A 22,862-nucleotide genomic window follows, 5' to 3' on the forward strand; every position below is an offset into this window, starting at 1 on the left:
GCTTATCCAAAAATGTCCACCCAACATTTGAGACACACATGAAGACCATACAGTATTTCTAAGGCAGAGGCTAGCAAACCTGCGTCATCAGTCTACAAAATACATTCCTACCCAATGGCATTGAATGTCTCTGGCTTTTCTTTGCCTCATGAACAGCTATTTTTATGTTTTAAAGTTGCAATCCTGTACACACTTACCTAGGAGTAAGCCCAACTGAACTCAGTGTTCTAAGTAGACATGTACAAGACTGTGCTATACTTCTTACTAATTTGCAAATGTACTAAGGAATCACAATATCATTCTTAATCTCCCTTTCCTTTCAAGCAGATGGTTTTAAAACTTAATATAATTATGGTAATTTGTGAAAGCAGCTACATCTGCAACAATCACCTCTCCTCCCTAATAAGGCTGCACACTTTCTGTTCCGTGTATAGTTCTGGATGGAAACCCCAAGAAGACTGCACAACACTTTGAATGTTGAACAAAAGCCATAAAGTGGTATCCAGCTAAGACAAACCCAGAATAGACCAAATTGCTAAAGTGTGCTAAATTACCGGTACCGTAGTGATGTCCTTTCCATTTCAATGGGTGAACTCTGAGGAGGACTAATATTGGATAAAATCCACGGAGATGATAAGTAACAAGGTTTTATGTTATTGACTCTTAGGCAGTTATACAATATTATCATCATCACATTATATAAACAAAGGGACTGCTCTTAAGTTTTTCAGAGTTATGTTTAACTTTTATTCATGTATTTTGCCTCTGCTGAGAATATCCTATTACTGTTTTTTAGCCCTCTGAATTAATTTCCTGACAAAAAGGCTTAGAAGTTTTTAACTGTTGAGCTTCCTACAGTACAATTCGGAATGACACCCCAAATATTTACAACCTTTATCTATATCCTCTGAAATGTTGTTCCCATAAAAACAGGATGTGTGCTAAGGAAACCTATAGGTAGTTATACAGAACTCATTAACCTTGAGTAAAACCATCTTGTGTCTTTAGCTCTAGTTAAAACTGAGAAGAGTCCTTGCAGGATGTGGCCATAAAGTGGAAAGCTGATCCATAATAGCATACGCATACTAATTTATTTTGACATCCAGTCTTTCATTTCTATGGAGTTACTCAACATTTGGACTACATCGTGGGAATGTTTTAACTAAACCTGGATAGGCCTTTCAGTTCCACTGTTTTGCTTAAGATATATATCATTTCCAAAGCAAGTCTTGCATAAAAGAATCAGGCAACTTCATGTTATTTTTTTGATAAAAAACAATTAAAGTACAATTACATCTGTACAATCATGTTTCAGTAACATAGCTTTATAAAAACACAAGCGACCATGAAACGTTCAGCATGCTTCTCTCTCTTTAAATCCTTGTACAGGCTATCCTTACAGCAAACCAATGCACTAAAGTTAATTCTTTTAGGAAATAGTGACCATGTGTGAGTTCTGATATTTAGAAATGAATTACACCAGAAGGGTCTCGCTAATACATTATGCCAACTTCCAAGAATACAAGCTCACATAGGAACACAAGCAGCATGTCTTTTACAAATTCTGAGCGTTGGTCCATCTAACTTAGATACTGTCTGCACCAGTGATGGCCAAACTTGGCCCTCCAGCTGTTTTTGGACTACAACTCCCATCATCCCTAGCTAACAGGACCAGTGGTCAGGGATGATGGGAATTGTAGTCCCAAAAGAGCTGGAGGGCAAGTTTGGCCATCACTGGTCTACACTCACAGGCAGTGGGCCCCCACGGTTTCAGACTAGGTGTCCTTCCCAGCTCTACCTGAAGATGATGGGGATTGAACTTGAAACCTTCTGCAGGCAAAGCAGATGCTCTACCCCTGAGCTTCAGCCTTCCCAAACACATACAACTTTGTATATGTACAACTAGTTCTCAAAATATTTGCCTTAAACATTCATAGAGGCATCCCACTAATCAAACAATCCTGATATAATGTCGGTCGTTTCATTTCCAGCACACCTTTTACTTCTGAATTTTTCATTTGGCACCCGAGACTGTTAAAAAGCAGAAATAATAACAGAATGAGAAAAACTGAAAGACTGGGGGGGGGACGACACACAGGGCATACATAAAGAAGCCGTAAACATTAGCATTTAGAATGAAGATAATACCTTAGCTATGGTCAGTGCATAGTTACATACAGTACTTGTAAGTGGAGTGTTTTATTTTTGGCACCAAAATTACTTCAGAATGCATTTTCCACAACGAAATTATTGCTTCAGAGGCTAATACACCCTTCTACATGTCTTTGATGTAGGATATCTGATCAGTTAATCTACCCTTCCTTCTTTTTCAGTTCCCCAAGTGGCTTCTTAGCATCCCACCACAGCAAGTCTAAGGAAATGTTTATGAGTGACAGCTACAGGGATGCCCTATGGCTACATAACAGCAGGAACCATGCTCCCGTGTATTAACAGTATTTCTGAGAGTAGCACCACTAGACAGCTGAGCAGGCAGAGGGCTCAGTTCAAATCCAATCAGGATTTAGATGGAGAACAAGGCAGATCCCACTTGATGGCCTAAGCCGTGAATGGGGAACCTCAGCCCCAGGGACCAAATGCAGCCTTTGAGCCCTCTCTGTCTGGCCCTTTGGACTCTCCCTGGAAGGGGTTAATTAGCTAACCTATATATTTACCTGAATGTATTGTTAGTCCAGTGAATGTATTAAGTATAAAAGTGCCCCTGTTAAGCTTTTCTGTATGAAACTGCTCTGTAAAGCTGTGAACTTTGATCTGCATTGTACTTCTCTCTGGCAAGCTTTGCCTTACTAAGTGTCTGGAGATAAGAACAGTAGACCTTACGCAGAGAGTACTGTAGCTGTCCTTGCAGAGAGGAACTGTTGCCTAGGTCAAGAGATAGGATGGCCTTGCTGGAGTGCGCATGAACCAACACTGGGCTAAATGTTCTTTTGCCTTATATGTCCTTTGCCTTATATGTATAACAGGAAATGTACAACAGGAAATGTTCCTTATATGGACAAGAGGAAGTTTTCTGGGGTGGGAAGAGAGCCAGAGAACTGTATAAGAACTGCTGGTAAACTGACTAACTTTTGTACTTGCTTGGCTATCTAAACACCGAAGTACCTCTGCATGCAGAAATTAAATCTTTCTCTCTCTGAAGCCAGAAGCCTCAGGTTTTTTTACTTCCATGTTCTCTCACCGGGCGCAACAATGGGAACCCGTAGGGGCAAATAAGGCTCCATAACGTGGTGCATTGGCCGGGAATCCTTCGCTGTTCCCCGGGATTGAGAAAACAGGGAGTCCGAGGCGTCGCTGCACAGCAGAAAAGGCTCTCCTGGTCTGGCGTTTGCTGGCCCCAAGCGCGCTTCCTGCCTGTTTGTGGGAAGGGACTGGCTTACCCCAGGGGGAGAGCCAAACTGCACCGTGGCGACGGGAGAAAGAGAAAGCGGCCGCAGGGGGGAAGGGAAGTAAGATCTGCAGAGGACAGGTAAGCTCCACAGGGGGAGCAGCTTCCCAGGGAAGGGGAAGCGCAGAATGCGATCGATCCTGCAGCGGCAGTGTGTCGTAGAGGGCCGCCGCTAAAATCCGGTAGTGTGCAAGTGGATTTGCCACCGGAGCCTGGCCGTGAGCCATAGAGGGCCGCCAGGAGCCTGGCCGTGAGCCATAGAGGGCCGCCAGGGAGGAGCCAGCAGAGAGCAAAAGAGTGCCGTTGGCTGTGGGGAAAAGAAGGGGGGTGCCCTCTCTGAGGAGAGAGAAGGGGGTTAAGAATTTTTCAGAGAGAGAAGGGGGTTAAGAATTTTTCTGTGATTTTACTCTGTGCATGGTGAATGGTGTGTGGGGACGCTCCAGTGGATGTATTGAGTGAATGAGACGCAGGAACTCAGTGTCCCTAGCGAAGCGGAGAGTGTGTGCATGGAAAAAAGTCTGGTTAGGTGGAAGGAGTGTCCCACTGTCCCAGGTCGAACCTGAGCTTGCTGAGATGGGGAATTGGAATTTTTGTTGCTGTGTAAAAATTTATGGCTTGTAATAATTTTATGATTTTTCCTTCACTATGTGTGTGTTGTATGAGTTCTGTGTCTGCAGTGATTGTGCAGTGTGATTTTTGTGAGTTTGTCTGTATCTGTAGTGCCTGTGTGTGTGTGTGGGTCCCTGTTTGAGGCTTGCATTTATTTTGGAAAGGTGGGGCAGAAAGCAGCCCTAATCTGTGTGTTCCCAAACTCTGTGTTCCTAAAATTGTTTCATTTCTTGCTGCATTGCCAATGAAGTCTGGGAAGTCTGTTTTTTCCTTGTATATGTGGCTGCACAATTTGTATTTGTTGTTTTGTTTTGCTGTCCCTTCAAGGAATCTGTTTGAATCCCAGGGTTAGGTGAGTGTGTTTTGGAAATTGTTTGTGTGCCAAGGCATGTGCCTTCAATGTGCTGTAAAAGTATTTCTCTGCAATGTTAAGGTGAATGTAAAAGTGTGTCTGAAGCATTGAAAGGAGGGCTGCTTTTGCAATCAGGAATGTTTGTTAGTTTGTTTTTAAAGCTGGTATAGTCTTATTTTGTTTCTTAATTGACCTTTGGTAAAGCAATGAGAGTGGGGAGATGGACAGAAATAGAGAGAAGCCTTAGTTTAAACAGCAAGGATTTTTCTCTTTGCAGCAGTGAATCTTGCAAAGGAAGGGAATTTGCCTCCCACAAGGGGGGGAAAGAAGATTATGTCTTCTGAGCAGTTTGATTGTTTCCAACAGAAGTTGATTAGAGGGAAAAGTTTTATTTTATATCCCAGGTTTTAAGTTTTTCAGGGAAGGTTTTGAAATAGAAGAAATGGCTTCTTAGCAGAATGTTTTTGGGAATGTAGATGTAGGTTTGTGGGATGTAGAATGAAGGAGAAGAGAATGTTGAAATAGAATGGGAAGGGGCTCATGGTTAGCAACTGACAGTGTAGCCCTGACAGTGTAAGTTAGGATTTGGAGTAAGTTTGAACCTCAGGAGGAAAAGGGGACAGAAATTTTGGAATGATTGGAAGAAAAATTGATGATAAAGTGAAGATATACATATCATAGAATAATAGAATCATAGAGTTGGAAGGGACCCCAAGGGTCATCTAGTCAAACCCCCTGCCCAGCAGGAAACAATATTGAAGGCAATACACCACCCTCCATGCCAAGGTTGCAGAGCACATCTAGGGGGGTGAATCCATTGTCCAAACCATGGAGAGGACCGCCAGGTTGTTGCCATGGAAGCGTGAGACAATGAGAGAGGCCTGAAGATGGCTCTGCTTCAGAGGTGGTAGATATATAGTAAGCCCTTCAAAGATTGTTTTAAAAAAGACAGGAGCTTTTCCCTATTGCCCTGTCCATAATTTGTTGTTACCTAAAAGAAACCTGAAAATTGTCACTATTTGAATGAGCACATCAAGGGTTCAACTCCATTGTCCTAATGAAACACCGTTGTGAGGAGTTAGCAATTTTGCTAAGCTGGCTGCCACGTGTGAGATGATGAGAGTGACCTACCGATGGCTCTGAAGCGAGATAAATAGGCCAAGTTCTGTTCTGTCTGACAACCCAACTCTGTCAGAATTTGTTCCCTACTGCCCTGTTCCCACCTTAAGTCCTCCTGAAGGTCAAAAATAGGTTGGTGGTGGTAAGTTAATTCTTGGACACAAGGTCCTGATAGGCTTGGTGAGGTGGTAAGTAGAAAATTAGGTACTAAGGATCAATGGCTGGTGCTTGGATGCAGGAAACAGAAGAGGAGGGAAAGTTAGTCTCTGATATGGCTGTTGGAACTGGTAATATAATTGGGATGGAGAAATGGAATATTAGGAAAGAGAAGACAGTAAGGAGAAAATAGCTATACCCAAATACCCTAGATCATTTGTACAATGTTATATTGGAGAGGATTAGTTGCTATGTAAAAGTTTTTTTTTAAAAAAGGAGAATGTTCTGAAGAATGTCCAGATAGTGAGAATTGCAATGGCTCTAGTAGTGTGTCTGGAAAGTGATGTTGGAGAAATGGATCTTATTTGGGGAAAAATTGTATCTTTCTGTTCCCTGACATTAGCAGAGTTTTATGTTAAATTGGTCTGAAATTGTGGTGATAGTATGATTGTATTGTGTATTTGTTTATATTTGTGTGTATTCTAAGTTTAGAGTGTTTGCATGGATTGGAAAAATGAACTAAATTATTACTCTGGGCCAAAGAAGTAGACCAAGGAGCTATGGGATAATCATTGCGGAAGAATATTGTATTTCGAGGAGATAGTGATCCGGCATGGTCAGTAATATCTTGTGAGTGTATGGGAGGCTGTCCTTATTTGATTGGGTTATTCTAGCTTGCCTCCAACAGGTAGGAGGACTGAGGTGTGATCAATATCGATACCTGTGAGGTTAATCTGTGAGGCAAAAGAAAGGCTGGAGGGGCCCAAGACACCACCCTCCAAGGGCAGATATAATCTCTGTAACTATCTCCTATTCTTTTAGCAGGTGCCCTAATGCCATGTAGCTTTGCTATGCTAGTTTTATCCCTATGCAGAGACTCTGAAACCTAAGTGGCAAAGATCCTACACAGTCTTTTTGACAACACTGCCAGTGGTGAAAGTGGCTGGTGTCCGCCTCCTTATGTAGAGATAGAACCTGCCACAGTGTGCTGAAACATCCCTTGAAGCTGAAGATCCAGGGAAGCAACAAAGGCCAAGAAGCAACAAACCTGCTGCTGATGCACAGGGGAGGGGCCATTGGCCCTGTGCACGCCTATGGAAGAAAAGGAAGGAAAAGAACACTGAATGGGAGGACTGAATGATCATATTGCCTTAATTTGTGTTGACCAGTTACCAGATAATGTGACCAGCTGAACAGTTTCTGTAATTAGTGTTAGGAATATTCGATGTAAAAGATCTTTAGTTGTATCTGTTGATATTGTGTCCCCCATTGTTATTTTGCTTCTAAGCCTCTGTATTCTCTGCTTAAAGCAATGCATGCATATGGTGATTTATAAAGTTGTGTCATGGATTCTTTAGCTCATTGCCCTTGCTAGAGAATATCAGTCATTTCCCAGGGACGCGCTGGAGAAAGAATTCCAGCGGTCCGAAGAAGAGGAGGGAATGGAAGGGGTTAATTAGCTAACCTATATATTTACCTGAATGTATTGTTAGTCCAGTGAATGTATTAAGTATAAAAGTGCCCCTGTTAAGCTTTTCTGTATGAAACTGCTCTGTAAAGCTGTGAACTTTGATCTGCATTGTACTTCTCTCTGGCAAGCTTTGCCTTACTAAGTGTCTGGAGATAAGAACAGTAGACCTTACGCAGAGAGTACTGTAGCTGTCCTTGCAGAGAGGAACTGTTGCCTAGGTCAAGAGATAGGATGGCCTTGCTGGAGTGCGCATGAACCAACACTGGGCTAAATGTTCTTTTGCCTTATATGTCCTTTGCCTTATATGTATAACAGGAAATGTACAACAGGAAATGTTCCTTATATGGACAAGAGGAAGTTTTCTGGGGTGGGAAGAGAGCCAGAGAACTGTATAAGAACTGCTGGTAAACTGACTAACTTTTGTACTTGCTTGGCTATCTAAACACCGAAGTACCTCTGCATGCAGAAATTAAATCTTTCTCTCTCTGAAGCCAGAAGCCTCAGGTTTTTTTACTTCCATGTTCTCTCACCGGGCGCAACAATGGGAACCCGTAGGGGCAAATAAGGCTCCATCCCCAGGCCACACCTTACTGGCTCTGCTTTGCAGTCTCCTTTATGCCAGGCTAGAATGAGTGCTTGAACTTGTGCTTCTTGCTTGCTTGCATGGAGGAAAGGAGTTGCTCTGCTTGCCTTGCTCGCCAGTGCCATTGTGGTCCCTGGAGGTTGGGCCAGAATGGGACCTTGGGCTAAAAAAGGTCCCTTATCCTTGGCCTATGGCATGCAGATGCTAGTAAGCAGGTCCACACAAATGTAATATGGGAGGGTCAACCCCAGGACAGAATGACCTAGACAAAGACATAGCAACATTTATAGCCTGGGCAGAGAAAACCAATAGGATGGAAAGAGGGAGGATGATACCATTTCTTTGGCTGGCCCCAAGAGACAGCCATTCACAGAACAGGAGGCTCTTGGGTGAAGACCAGACTGAACCTGAGATACAGCACTCACTCCAGTAACAGAGTAAAGATTCAGAGCATGCTGCATAATACACTAGTGGCCAAAATTGTAGAAACCTTTTGGAGAAAGTGTATTTCCGAGGTTTGATGGCTCATAACACCAATTCTTCTTTTTTTTAGTAATACCATAACATTATATATCAATGGAATGATAAATTTCTAAGTGTCTCTAACTTGCTTTAAATAAAAATTAAAAAGGTATTTCTGCAGCTCACTTTAAAGTGTTTACCTGCAGTAAAGAGAATATGTGAAACCAGAGCACAGAGCACTGAAAGCCAGGTGATTAAAGTCCATTCTAAGTAGGAAATTTCATAAGCTGTGCTACAGCACAGCACACTTTTATTTAAATGTCTTTATGGAGAAAGTGCCAAAATCTTGAAGCCTTTTCTTTCACTCAGCACTTTCCCACCGTTGTGAGAACTATTTCTCATTAACAACCAAATTGTTTTTAGATGCTCTGCTATAAGATGTTTCCTTAGAAACCGTTTGGTAAAAGGCTGTGGCTTTCTTCCATAGAAAATCTCAAGCAGTGAAAAGGCAGATTTTCTGGCATAAATCAAATCCAATTTCCAGGGTTCACTAAACCTTTTCTCCTCAGAATAATGTTTTGTGACTAGATCTGAACAGTTAATAGTGCACGAAGAATTGCTGGTGTGAACCAGTTTTCAATGATTTCCACTCTACTCCTTTTGTTACAGCCAATTGAAATAACTTCCAGTACTTCTTATACCTGGACGGATCCTTGGGCTTCCCTGTTCTCCTTTTCTTCCCACCATGATATAGGAAGAAACCAAAGAAGTATTGTTGGATCTGTTTTTCACATGAGAGAGATCAAAAGAATCCACAGATTTATTTACTTTCAGCACACGATAAATTCTTTTCCTTCTAAGCCTTCAGATTACCTGTCTGAAATTTGTAAACTAGCTCAGTATATTGTTTTGCTGCCTATTTAGAATACTCTCTCTCTCTGTGTGTGTGTGTGTGTGTGTGTGTTCTGACACAATTAAATATCTTGAGACAATTAATGTCTCAACTGCAGTAGTTGTGGCACTTTTGCTAACTAAGGGATGCTATTACATCTGACTAATAGCATCATAATTGCATTATAATTCTGCATACTGAAGACTAAGGATCTTGAACAGAGAATGCTCAGTAGCCTCACAGAACTGCAGTTCACAGTATTCCTCGGGAAAATTCGCTGCAGTTAAATCAGTGTGTAGAATAGAAGTACAATCAGTTGTAAACAACTAATGCATGAGGTGTTAATCTCACACATTTTTATATTTTTTACATACTATCATAAATTGTAAATCGCCAGGGTGCAGGATTACTAACATTAATAAAAAAAATGCTGAGCCCATGAGAGTGAGTGTGATTCAAATCAAATAGAATAATCATCATGTAACTAACAAAATTCCTTTTTATTATAGTGCCATGGCTTTGGGGTGGGGGAGAGAGCACCCATATATTGCAATGATTCCTACTTAGGACGATACATTAGCTGTATTTGCATGTAACAATAAGCTATCATTTGGAATGAGGAGAATGAGCCAGAATGAGCCTCACACTCATGCACCCTCCTCTAGTGCCACTGCAAGGATATCATTTACTTCTGCTTTTTGATTAACCACAGTTTAGCCTTATTCTGAAACAACCGTGGTTAATTTTAACTATAATTAATTTTTATTTATTTTTTATTAAAAAACAGCTTCATAGCCCATGGTTGAAAATTGGGTTGTTTCAACAAACTATTGTTGTGATAAATCAAGGTTTGATTAATTGCAACAAGTTGTGGTTAAGCAAAAAAAACTGAAGTAAAAGCTTCTGATCTCCTCCTTGTGGCCAGGCCGGAGGAGGGAAGTAAATGCAGAAGTTCAAGGCTTTGGTGCAGCTTGTTCTTGTAGCATAATTTGAGTTTATGTCCAAATGAAGCCTTTTAGTTTCATTCACACATGCAGGGTCCTATTCGGCAGAATAGGCACACAGCATCAGAAACTGAATACCGGTAGGTTCAATCTCCCACTTCTCCTTCCCCCTATAAATGTCAGTCATGGGGCGTATTTGTAGTCACAGCTAAGGTGGGAACTAAAGCTGGTGGTGACCCAATTTCTTGCAAGGAGTAGGCTTTTGTTCTTCCCTAACAGTCTTGCCAACCCATTTACTTTGGTTCACAGAACATTCTGGAAGGGGGGGGGGAGACAATGAGAACATACCTTCCCTGCCCTACTGCCCAAGCCAAACTAAAATGACCAACTTACTTTAGCCCCAAGATATTCACTTTGTTCAGGGATAAGGAAGATATGCTTTAACAGTAAATGGCTCAAAGGTCAATTTTGTGATTCCTGATTTACTATTTCTACAATTCTGCTATTTAAGTATACAATGGTATATGAAAACCTGAAGGATGCAGTTAGGGGCATTAAGGCTGCAGTCCTATGCACGCCTACCTGGGAGTAATGCGAGTGCTTCTAGTGCACGAAAACAAGAATATATCCTAAATATGTCGTGCAGCATATTAATGCTCTTTGGTTCCCCAGGAGCAAAAGGAAAGGTACACTACATAAAATTCAGAAGCTACCATCTCATTAAAGAAAGACTGCTTATTAAGCGGTACTGCCTTACCCATTTCTCCCTTTTAAACTGAGAAGCAAAAACTAAGCAAGGCATTGATTATTCTTCTGGGATTTCATGGTAAGCAACCTGCAAATGCACCTTTCTGATATGCATTATTTGGGGAGGTGGGGATTTTTAATTCAGTCATCTACATAGCTGTCTCCCTTGACAAGAGGCACCGACAAACCCAAAGGGAACAGAAAATCAGCATTCTCCCCGACTAAGCTGGAGGCACAATGGCTGCAACCCAAGATGCAGCCTCACGTGATACAGCCATTCAGGTCTCCCCGTTTTTGTACATAGCTTCTGGCTAAGAAAGAAAAGCCATGAACTACAAATGTGGCATGTGAACGGGGGGGGGGGAGAATGCTAGAGAGCTTCCCTAGATTTTAGAACTACTGTGGGAGAAAGACAAACACAATTATCAGGTTTAAGGACATTAACCATGTGTTGAAACAGTCCAACAACTTTGTGTACCAACACTTTACAAAGAAACAAACTGCATGCCTGTGCATTTTCTACAAAGCCTTTTTCAGTTCTGTATGAAACAGTGTTGAAGACTGACAATAGGAAGCATTTACCTATTTCAATTGCTCTTAGGCTGACTCACAGAATGGATTGGAATTGGTCAATCTGTGCCACAAGTGGACAAGGAAGTAGTTACTGGTAAGTGGTGACACTCCTGGACTTCAGAATGAGTATCCACAGGCCTGGCGTCTGCCTATCTGAACCACTTTCTGCTTCTCACCTCTGCAGACTGGAGGAAAAACCCAGAGAAGCACTGGCAAAGTGCCACATCCTAGCTTTCCCAAACTTGAGTCCCCAGCTGTTTTTGAACAGCTCCCATCATCTCTGATCACTGGTCCTGCTAGCTAGGGATGATGGGAGTTGCAGTAAAAAAAAAAAAAGCAGGCGACCCAAGTTTGGGGAAACACTGCTCTAGCATGAGGAAAGAAACTAGGGTGAGCTTTTACGATTGTGACAAGCTGAAGTTACTTTGTTTAAACTTTCAGAGTTGTAGCCAACTCAGTTCCTTCCAAAGCAGACCCATTAACTTCCATGAGTCTACTCTGTGTAGGACTAGCATTTGATATAATCCTGAATTCTCAAGGTTACATTAACAGATTGCTACTAGTTGATTCTGGATAACGGAATAAAAACTGAAACATGCTCTCATTTCAAATTAAGAGTTTCCACCCCTTTCTATTTTGTAGCACCATTTGGATCTGTATCAAACTGGAAAGTTACCCAAGCAAAACAGTTTCAAAAACGAGAAGGAATGTTGTTCCCAAAGCCTTGACTCCTCCACATAGGCAGAAGAGTGGAAGAAAGAGAAATGGAAGCGATGCAGAAATAATCCTCCCCTCCTTTCCTGTGTTAGAAAGCAGTATCAGCTAGTATTCCATATCCAGACTACAGGTGGCGGAAATCACCCAGCAGCAATATCAAATTTCTAGGGGAAAGCTGTACATGCAAGGACAGAGGGCATACTTTGGCCCAAGGTGTACACCCTCCATATTCAATCAAAATAGTAATGTAAGAATTCAGCAAATAATGTTGGTGTGTTCACAACACTACATTAATTAGATAAAAGCCAAACTTTTTTAAAAAATAAATAAAGCAGAACTATTTGAATTGACCAAGCTACCAATAAAATTAGTTGAAACTTAAGAATTATTTCCCATAAAATACTAACTCATGACTTTGGGATGGGTGGGTGTCACAGCAGATCATATGGATTTGTGCCTGAAATTGCTTATGAATAATTCTGATAAAAAACTTAAAGACAGCAACTTGGCTTATGAATTTCCTTTCCTTTGCTGTCATTATTTTTCAAAATATGTATGCACAAGCTATAATTGAGTGAATTGCTCAGCTAGCCACAAATCCTTGGCATTAGAAAGCAGCCAGAAGAAAATACTTGGCCATCTGTTTCTTATACTGTAAAATCCCCTGAATTTATTCCACCATATACAGATGCTTTTCACAAAGTAAAAAAACAAAACAAAAACTCTAACAAAGCCTCATGAACCGATCTTCCTTCATCATGGCAAATTCAGGTTAACAGAATGGATTGCACTATGTCAATAGGTTCGTTTTCTTCTACTCTTGATAGTAAAAGACATTCAGGGTTGTGTCTAATGGTGGCTTTGGACTTGCAAAAGAGCTTCCAATAGCACAAGGCACATCATTTTTGCCAATTCTTGCTACTCATTGTGACCTGTTCCCAAGGTTTTCCACAACCCTGAAAATAACCTATCTTAATACATCTCCCCTCATTAGGCTAGTATCTATGAATATTATAGTTAACCTCATATTCTGGATCTTTCAGAGATTGTGCAGATAAGCCAAGTTGTACTTTTTGATTTGATTTGATTTAATACTTGTATTCTGCTTTTCCAGCAACAGAGCTCAAAGCAGCTCACAATAATCACATTTAAAAAACAACGCAGACTGCAATCGCTATACTGTAATATCAAGCACAATAACATATAAATAAAGCAAACAACAGGAATAACGTCAACAAAACAATTAGTAGAATTCAAGAAAATCGTAATAACTTAGTATTGCCAGGATACTTCCTAATTCCATGGAACCTTCCCCCAGAGAAACACCAAGAGAAGTTACTGGGGGGCGGGGGGCGGGAGTGGAATCTTATCTAGGATGGTTTTCAATTTTATCTGCTAGGAGTTAGGTTAGGCTAAGAGACTCAGTTTCAGTCAGTCAAGAATAAGCAGGAATTTGAACTCAGAACCACCTGAGCTAACTTCAGGAATTGGAACCCAGAACCATCTGAGCTAAGTTCAGAACTCTGTGTACTACACTAGCATTCTGGAGGCATGTTGTTTCACAGGCTCATGCTACTCAAAACCCTGAAATTCTAATAATTACGTCAACCAGAATTCTTTTTTATTTAAATAAAGGATGTACAATCAAAACAAAATTTCCCCCTTCACAATAAGGAGACAAAAACTGTGCAATGTTTAAAAGGCAGCTTTTAAAATGCCACAGAAGCCAGGGTCATTCTTTTAAGAACATACGGTATACCATATAAAGTTCCAGAATTGTTACATGGTGAACAGCTTTGCAACTACAGGTTTCTCTTCTGTAATTTAATAAAATGCTTATATAAGTATCTTGCTAAGACTACAACTAATGAAATACTTCTTAAACACCAGGAGATTCCATTTATTAAGCCCCTCGCCTCCCACAATGGCTTTCAACAATAAAGGCACACTGAATGCACTGCATGGCTTCCAAAAAGCTGCTCTGGTTGCTGTATTATTTTTTCCAATTGTTTTTAGCCATTATGCTGCAATGAAGCTTTTAAAAAGAAGTTTTACAAGGCCACAGAAGCCTTTATAAAAGCCAGGAAGTGACGCCTTCTTACTTATTAGAATTACAGTAGAGTGTATGATGAGCACCATGTGGTCCTATTTCAAAGGGGTTTCAATAAGAGGAGATATTCTGCAGATTTTAATTAAACCAGCAGTTCTGAAACTGTGTTTTAGGGACCCTGGAGTTCCTTGGGAGGCTTAACCGGGATTTATCAAGAAGATCAGTAATTTTGGACAAATATCCCTAAAAACAAAACTTGCTCCTAATCATCTTAAATGATACACAAGCACAGAATCACCCTAAGCATTTCACATATTGCAGTTGCCTTGAGGTATTATTTACTCAAGTTTCCCACGCCCACAAAGCACAAAGCTCCTAATTTCCTGCCTTCTACCAGCTTCAAATATTCCTTCAATGGGAAGAGGACACTGCTCTTCGGGATTTTACTTGGGACCTCAGCAAGGAGTGCCTTACTATCAACGAGACTTTTGCCACTGATTTTAGCAGACACAGTGCAAGTTCTTATTGCTTAGGCTCTGCTGAGCAGCCAACGCAGATGCCAATTTTGATAGCTGCAGGGTGCACAAGTGTGTTTGCGCACGCACAGTCTTTTTAAAAAGTTAACAGCGGGATCAGTTCCACAGAAAGCCAAGTGTGTCGTAATGCAAGGAAGCCCTTTTTTCCACAACATCAACTGTAGTTCAATGAACAAAATAATCCCTTTCTCCACTTCTCAAAGGGGCGTAGCTAGGGAAAGAACGTTTATTTGCTCTGCTCCACTGATGAGAGAGAAAGACTTTTCCAAACTTCATAATGAAAACTCGCATGCCTGAGCAACTAGGGAAGAGTGACCTCCTGCTAATTTTATGTAGTTCTTGAATGCAAGTAACTAGTGAATACTATGCTGCTGTTGAATCACTGTGAGCTGATGCGGCATAGCAGTCATGGACAGGCAGAGGAAAAAACCCTTTCCTTTTCTCTTAGCCACAGGTGAAGGTTTTGATGCTCCCTTTCATTGCCTATTATGCATGCAAATTTCCACCCACCTTTCTTTTTTTTTTTAGTTAATCACCATGTATGGGTTATTAAGATAGTGAAGCACTTTGAACACTTTAAGTGTACGACATAAAGGCTAATTAGCATTATCCTCATCATTATCATCACTGGATGTTTGGATGCTTGACTGATGAAAGGAAAGTGATTAACACTCCTAAGACAAAGAGGACCATTTTCTGATGCCCCACTGCCTACATCTACAAAAATGAAAGCCCTCTTTTCCCCACAATGCTCTGTACTTGGGTTGTGCATGGGGAAATAATTCTACAGGAGGAGGAACAGGATTTAAGGTACTGTATGGTCACAGAGCCAAGTATCGCCATCCAAACATCTCCTTAATGAAACAAGGCTCCCAGTAAGGGTGGGCTCAAACCACCAACCTTCTGGTTAACAGCCAAAAGGACAGACCTATTGCTTTTCACTACCAAGTATCCAGAGGCCTAACCTACCTCACAGGTACCTCACAGGGTTCCTTGGAAGACCAAAGGTGGGCATATGATGGTGATGAATGCAATGAAGCAAATAAAACCATTGCAGGTAATCTGTCGATTATCCCATAGGGTTTGTACTGCAAGGGCGAAACGCTGTTTGTTCCGCTCATGCTGTTGCCCTCCCCGCCCCCAAGTTTTTATTTATACTTTCCAAATTTATACATTTCATTAATTATACAATCATTTCAACATTTCAAGGTTTAAAAGCCGTTGCCCATTCTTGTTTGCGAGCCACTTTGCGATTCGTGAGAGGGAAAAGAGGCGGGAACGGGTTTTTGTGTGTGGTTATATTATATTATATGGGACCCAGGTGGCGCTGTGGGTTAAACCACAGAGTCTAGGGCTTGCTGATCAGAAGGTCGGCGGTTCGAATCCCTGCCACGGGGTGAGCTCCCGTTGCTCGGTCCCAGCTCCTGCCCACCTAGCAGTTAGAAAGCACATTAAAGTGCAAGTAGATAAATAGGGACCGCTCCAGCGGGAAGGTAAACGGTGTTTCCGTGTGCTGCTCTGGTTCGCCAGAAGCAGCTTTGTCATGCTGGCCACATGACCCGGAAGCTGTCTGCGGACAAACGCCGGCTCCCTCGGCCTATAGAGTGAGATGAGCGCCGCAACCCCAGAGTCGGACACGACTGGACCTGATGGTCAGGGGTCCCTTTACCTTTACCTTTATATTATATTAATTATATTACATTGTAGGAATATAGTGAGTGTCATAAACAAAGCGAGGGAGGGGGCGGCTTATTTTATGTTGTTATATTATTAAAGGAATATAATGAGATTCATCAACAAAGCGAGCGAGGGGGTGGCTTATGTTATAATATGTTATATTATATTATTATAGGAATATAATGAGTGTCATGAACCAAACGAGCGAGGGGGCGGCCTGAGCACTTACCCAGCCCCAGCATGGGGATCTGTAGGCCGTTGGCGAGGCGGGCCGAGGGCCCCGCGAGCGCCTTGCCGGCCGCCCACGTGCTCATGGCGAGCCGCTCCCACCTCAGCGGCCCAGGCGCCATCCGCGCGCCGCCGCCTCCTTCATCTCCTCCTCCTCCCCCCACGACAAGCCGCTCCTCGTTCTGTCTCTCGGCTTCGGCCGCCGCGAAACTGTCGCGAAGCCGCTCGCTTTACGGCAAAGCGGCGGGGAAACCCGGAAGAGGCGGCAGCAGCGGCTTGAGAAGCGCTCCGCTGGCGGCGCACGTGTGAGTCCGAGCGGGGAGGCGGGAGCAGGCCGGGGCGGGGGACGGGGCGGGGGGAGTGATGGGACTCTCCAGCCAATGGCAGGAGCCGCAGCTGCCGGTGCTAAGCGAGCCCTGCTTTGCATATTGGCGCGTGTACAGGTGTGCGTGGTGGTGGTGGTGGGGTTTCTCAGGTAAGCTTGCAGTCCAGTCACGCATCGCTGTCAACTTTTTCCTTTTAAAAAGGGAAATTCCCTTATTCCGAATAGTATTCCTCGCAAGAAAAGGGAAAAGTTGACAGCTATGGTCCCGTGTCCTGGCCGAAGTTGCCACCTTAGGGGTTATCCCGTATCCCCAGTGTATATCCTGTATAGGTACGGTTTCGTGCTGCGGGGGGGGTGGGCTATTTGGTTGTTGTTTTTATTTTTATTATGTATTTTTTGGTTTTAGATCTTGATTTTATTATGTGAACCGCCCTGAGACCCCCGGGTATAGGGCGGTATAAAAATTCAATAAATCATCTTCATCTTCATCGATACAGTCTTGTGCTGCCTTTCCCTTTCTCTGAGATTCCCACATCACAGGGAGGGTTGGACTAGATGACCCTTGGCTCCCTTTCCATCTCTGCGAACCTGTGATTTGGGTCTTTCCAAAGATGCACGTTTGAAAGGGTCATGTGTGAAAGGTCACGTATTTAAGCTCTGGGTAGCCAAGCACAGGCAGATTTACAAATTTGTCAAAACAAAATAAAATAAAATAATCCTTCCAGTAGCACCTTAGAGACCAACTAAGTTTGTTCTTGGTATGAGCTTTCATGGTATCTGAAGAAGTGTGCATGCACACAAAAGCTCATACCAAGAACAAACTTAGTTGGTCTCTAAGGTGCTACTGGAAGGAATTTTTTATTTTATTTTGTTTTGACTATGGCAGACCAACACGGCTACCAACCTGTAATTACAAATTTGTGTGTGTGAAAGGAGGGAGTTACAGGTGGGTAGCCGTGTTGGTCTGCCATAGTCAAAACAAAATCGAAAATTCTTTCTAGTAGCACCTTAGAGACCAACTGAGTTTGTTCCTGGTATGAGCTTTCGTGTGCATGCACACGAAAGCTCATACCAGGAACAAACTCAGTTGGTCTCTAAGGTGCTACTAGAAAGAATTTTCGATTTTGTTTTGACTAAAGGAGGGAGTGTGACAGATGCCTGAGGGGCCATATTTTGTTAGGCAGTGATAGATTGTAATGGGTATCTTTGAAGTCACTTCAGCACCACAAAAACAACTGACACCCACATGCCCCACCCCATATTTTGCCAGAACAAAAGTGGCAACCCATGTCTACCCATGCACAGTGGGGCTGGAACTCTAAATTAAAGTGTTCATACAATTCTCCTATTCTTTCCCCCCTTTTTCACCCTCAAAGCAGTCCAGGAGAGCGCACAATTTGCTACTTCCCGACAGTATTGTGAGTTGGGTTAGGCAGAAAGATAGAGAGAATGGGCAGTCCAAAAGTCACCCAGTGATCATGAGTTTTGTGCCAGTCCAGAGTAGAAATGCAACCTACTTCTAGGTGCACTGAATTTAGTGGTGCTTGCTCCCAGGTAAGTGTGTTTTGTAGCGCCGCAACTTTACTTGGCTGGCTTTGGGGAAAGGAGGGGGAGGACAAAGCAGTGCTTCTCTGCGTGTTGCCATTGCAGCAAGGCTGCCAATCAGAACAAAGCAATTGTAGCATATAACACCATCTTTGGTGCAGCTGCATTGACTACCAATCTGTTTCTGAGCCTGATTCTTAGTGCTGGTTTAACCAAAATATGGACCCCAGTATCCAGTGGTACACATCTCCTGACTCGAACATACCCATCACCTGAGACCCTTTATCCAGGTGCTTCTCTGAGAGGTTTGGAGGATGACAACAAAGGACAGAGCCTTTTTGGTTGTGGCTTTGTATCCGTGAAACGCTGATAGTAAGTAAAATCCTTTCACCGCCAGCTTAAAACCTACCTCTTCTCCCATGCTTTTGTAGGATTATGACTACCGTGCTTACTGCTGTTTCTGTGCTATATATAATTTTAGAGGAGGGGTATTGTTGCTTTACTGCAAAACTTGATGGTTTCTTAATTGTTACATAACCCACCTAGAGATGTTTTGCACTGGGTGACAAATAAATAGCAGCCGTATATTACTTTCTTTTACTGCTTATGGAAACCTGTAATTCTAGAAATAAATTCTGCTGGGGGGGAAACCTTATTTATTTATTTTTGTTGCTGTTGTTAATTGAATGTATATACCGCCCTATACCCGGAGGTCTCAGGATGGTTCACAGAACAAAGGACAGTTCACAGAACAAAATTATTTACAATGTTCCATTAACTAACAACGATGTGCTGAATTTCTGATTGCTTTTTTGTTCTGTTTCAACCTTTTGGCAGGTTGCAAAGCCCTCCACCCTGGAATTGGTGTCTATTCTTTTCCATTCCTTAAATTTAATAATAATAATAATAATAATGCTTTACCTGATTGGACTTGGACTTGGAGATGCCAAAGATATTACAGTTAAAGGCCTGGAGGTAATAAAGCAGTGTAGCCGAGTGTACCTGGAAGCCTACACGTCGATCCTCACTGTTGGAAAGGAAGCACTGGTACGTAGATGCAGCCTAAGTTCTTTGGAGGGATGGCGGGATACAACTCTGGGTGAAATAATACCCCCTTTCTTTTCCCCCTAGGAGGAGTTTTATGGCAAAGAACTGATTCTTGCTGACAGAGAAACTGTAGAACAAGAAGCAGATACAATCCTGAAGGGTGCACATCAATGTGACGTGGCTTTTCTTGTAGTTGGAGATCCTTTTGGGTAAGAGGAGGCAGCACCTCTAAATATTCCTGCTACCGGTGCCATGTTAAACCTTATCGTCTACAATACTTGGATTATGTGGCGGGGACTGACTTTCAAACATGTTGGCTATGATCCCATCCAAGGTTTTGGAGAAGCAGCTATGCTTCTTTTGAATATAAAAAACTAGCTGCCAACATCAAGGGTGGGCAGAAGGGTATGTCGGGACCTACTGACTGATCTTTGGGGTTTTTGCAGTGGATCGGCAAGGGTTTCTGACTCTGAATTGGTCTAACAATTATATTACTGCCATGCTCTGTACGTGGGGCTGCCTTTGAAGACGGTTTGGAAACTGCAGCTGATGCAGAACTCAGCAGCCAGGTTGCTGACCAGGGCAATAATAATAATAATAATAATAATAATTTATTATTTATACCCCGCCCATCTGGCCGGGTCTCCCCAGCCACTCTGGGCGGCCTCCAACAATCAAAATACAATACAGACTTTATACAACTCAGGGCAAGGCAGTTTGAGCTTATAACAACAGTTCAGGCATGGCTTCACTGGCTGCCAATTAGTTTCCGGGCTCAAATCAAAGTGCTGGTTTTGACCTATAAAGCTTTATACAACTCAGGACCCCAATACGTCAAGGACCACCTCTGTCTAGGACCTTTGTCATCTGCAAGGGAGGTGCAGAGGTTAACGTGACACGAGAACATGCCTTTGCAGTGGTGGCTCCCCCCTTGTGGAATGCCTTCCCCAGAGAACCATGCCTGGTACCATCACTAGCAAGCCAAAGTGTTTCTTTTTACCCAGGCTTTAGAGGGTATTATGTATACTTGTGGCCTCTTACCTATTTTTAGTGAGGTGAGTTGTATTAGACCTGCCTTTTTACTGATACTGATACTGAAGCCATTGGTGGCCTGCTCTGAAGCACTATTATTATTATTTTTTCGGATTTGCTGTTATATTATTTTGTAAGACGCTTTGGGTTACTTTGTGGGTTGTTTTTTTAAGTGGCGAATAAGTGTAATAATAACAGCAACAATGACAACAGCTAAAAAACTTCCCACATCCTAATTGAGATTACTTTTAAAAGTATGGGGACAGCAGGCCAGGGGGAAGAAGGGTTAGAAAGGGTTTGTGAACATGCTTCTGGTCCTGATCACCAATTCCTCAGAGCTTCCCTTAAATCTTCGCATCATAGAATTGTAGAGGTGGAAGGGACCCCAAGGGTCATCTAGCCCAACCCCTTGCAATGCAGGGTTCTCATCCATGACAGATGGCCATCCAACCTCTGCATCTGCCCATCCGTTCGAGCTACTGGTTTGCTCCTGGCTCCAGGTGGTGGACTTCAAAGCTCTAGTTAAAAAAACAAAACCCCAAATTGGGTCCCACAAGCCTGAACCCCGCCCATCCCAGGCCTATGCGACTGAAATTAACGCTTACGTTAGGTATGCAATGAATATCTGCACCAAGTAAAAGCAACATCTTGGCGCAAACATCCCATAGACTCGCATGCTCCCTCCTCCCACCTCTCACACATGTTTCTGCCTCTCCCCCACAGTTGCTTTAAGCATGCTGCAACCGCCCATTCACACTGGCTCTCACCAGAATTTGAAACCAGGGTTTGAAAGTGGATTTTCGACCTCTGGTTCCAAGTGAATCCAGTGAGTGTTGACCTTCGTCGCCAAATGGCTCATTAAACCAGGGTTACAGTCACCAAAACGAAATGCCTGGTTGCCATTTTGGGGTCAGGTGGTTCAAAAGCGGTATGTTTCAATGCAACTCTTTGGTTCCTGAAAATCATTTTGATTTGTGCAGATCCCCAGGCATGCACCTCCAGATGGTAGAGACATCAGGCACCGTTCTGGCGCCCGGGCAACTTCACTTGGTTGCAAGTGGCCAATAGCCAGGTGCAAAATGCACCTGGCAAATTTCAAGCGCTGGAGAGGATGGCTAGCCATGGTGCACTCCTGGTTTCCTAGCTATGGTTAGTAGATCAGGAATATCCCGTCTGCCAAAATACAGAGCACAGCTTTCGAGTGAACAGAAGGCCTGTATTCCTATATAAACTGTCCCATCAATAATGAGGTGACAGCCCTAAAATCCATGGCAATTGTCCAAAAAAGCGATCCGACTGGATTTCCCCCCGCATGGCTTTTCTTATTCGTTGCCCGAGATGCTCGATTATACTTGTTTGAAAGGCGGTTTCGGTTCAATTACATTTTGCAGCTCCGAGCCATGTGGTTGTTTTGGGTGCTGCGATGTTCCTCGCACACTTCTCATGTATACTGCGGACATCTGGGTTGTGGCAAAGGCCTTATCGGTTTGGTTTATTAAGCCTCTTAAGTTCTGTTTTCCTATTCCCCCTGGAAGCCTCAGCCCTTACTGCCGCCAGGAGGCCATTCCTCTGCCCTAGCTAGTCAAGCATCATCAATCTGTAATGTCAAGCCATACAGGAGAGGGCTTTTTGTCTCCAGCTGGTGATTCAAAATTAATATCGCCATGTTAGCCGCAGGGGGCGGAGGGGGCTGGGAAAATGTAATCACTGTGCACATCATGAGAGGGCTCCCTCCTTATAAAGAAATGTATGTGTCAAGCGGGGGGTGGGGGGGGAAGAGTAATTAATGTAAATATACCTCTAGGGAATATTAGGATACCATTTTCCTCCTCCCCCCTTTTCTAATTGAGCTGGTACTTAACTGCAGATGATGCCAGTCCGAGAGATTAAAGTCATTACGCCATTCAAGGAAGTACCAATCTTATTAAAATTTTGCAACTTTGTACTGCTGCAGCAAAAATAATTTGTGCATGTCAGCCCAGTGGTCAGAGATGATGATGATGATCATTATTTGTTGAATTTATATACAGTGGTACCTCGGGTTACATACGCTTCAGGTTACATACTCGGCTAACCCAGAAATAATGCTTCAGGTTAAAAAATTTGCTTCATGATAAGAACAGAAATCGTGCTCTGGCGGTGCAGCGGTGGCGGGAGGCCCCATTAGCTAAAGTGGTGCTTCAGGTTAAGAACAGTTTCAGGTTAAGACCTCCGGAACGAATTAAGTACTTAACCAGAGGTACCACTGTACCACCCTATACCCAGGGGTCTCAGGGCGATTCACAGAATAAAATCAAGATATAAAACCACAAAATACCTAATACAAATGAAAACAACAACCTGATAGCCCCCCCCCAACACATTTTAAAAGGGCATAGGATGTCAATCAAATCA

General features: G+C 42.8%; 2 protein-coding genes across 7 annotated transcripts in view; one reads left to right on the forward strand and one right to left on the reverse strand.

The window, feature by feature from the left end:
• The window catches only part of LOC117048099 (uncharacterized oxidoreductase ZK1290.5-like), a 64,600-nt gene extending 47,909 nt beyond the window's left edge, over window positions 1-16,691 (reverse strand). Inside the window, exon 1 of one of the 2 annotated variants that reach the window (XM_033151503.1) lies at window positions 16,521-16,691. In XM_033151503.1, the coding sequence (XP_033007394.1) occupies window positions 16,521-16,641 (121 nt within the window). In that variant the 5' untranslated portion in view covers window positions 16,642-16,691. The remainder of the gene's footprint in view (window positions 1-16,520) is intronic. The other variant, XM_033151502.1, reaches the window with a different exon arrangement.
• DPH5 (diphthamide biosynthesis 5) overlaps window positions 1-22,862 on the forward strand; it is a 54,733-nt gene that overhangs the window by 194 nt on the left and 31,677 nt on the right. For 3 of the 5 annotated variants that reach the window (XM_033151508.1, XM_033151505.1, XM_033151507.1), the window contains exons 2-3: window positions 19,282-19,436; window positions 19,521-19,645. In XM_033151508.1, coding sequence (XP_033007399.1) covers window positions 19,302-19,436; window positions 19,521-19,645 — 260 coding nt within the window. In that variant the 5' untranslated portion in view covers window positions 19,282-19,301. Of the gene's footprint in view, window positions 1-16,745; window positions 16,825-19,226; window positions 19,437-19,520; window positions 19,646-22,862 lie in introns of those variants that run through there. The other 2 variants (XM_033151510.1, XM_033151509.1) reach the window with 2 other exon arrangements.

The sequence above is a fragment of the Lacerta agilis genome, chromosome 6 (genome assembly GCF_009819535.1).
Source record: "Lacerta agilis isolate rLacAgi1 chromosome 6, rLacAgi1.pri, whole genome shotgun sequence".
Taxonomy (NCBI): domain Eukaryota; kingdom Metazoa; phylum Chordata; class Lepidosauria; order Squamata; family Lacertidae; genus Lacerta; species Lacerta agilis.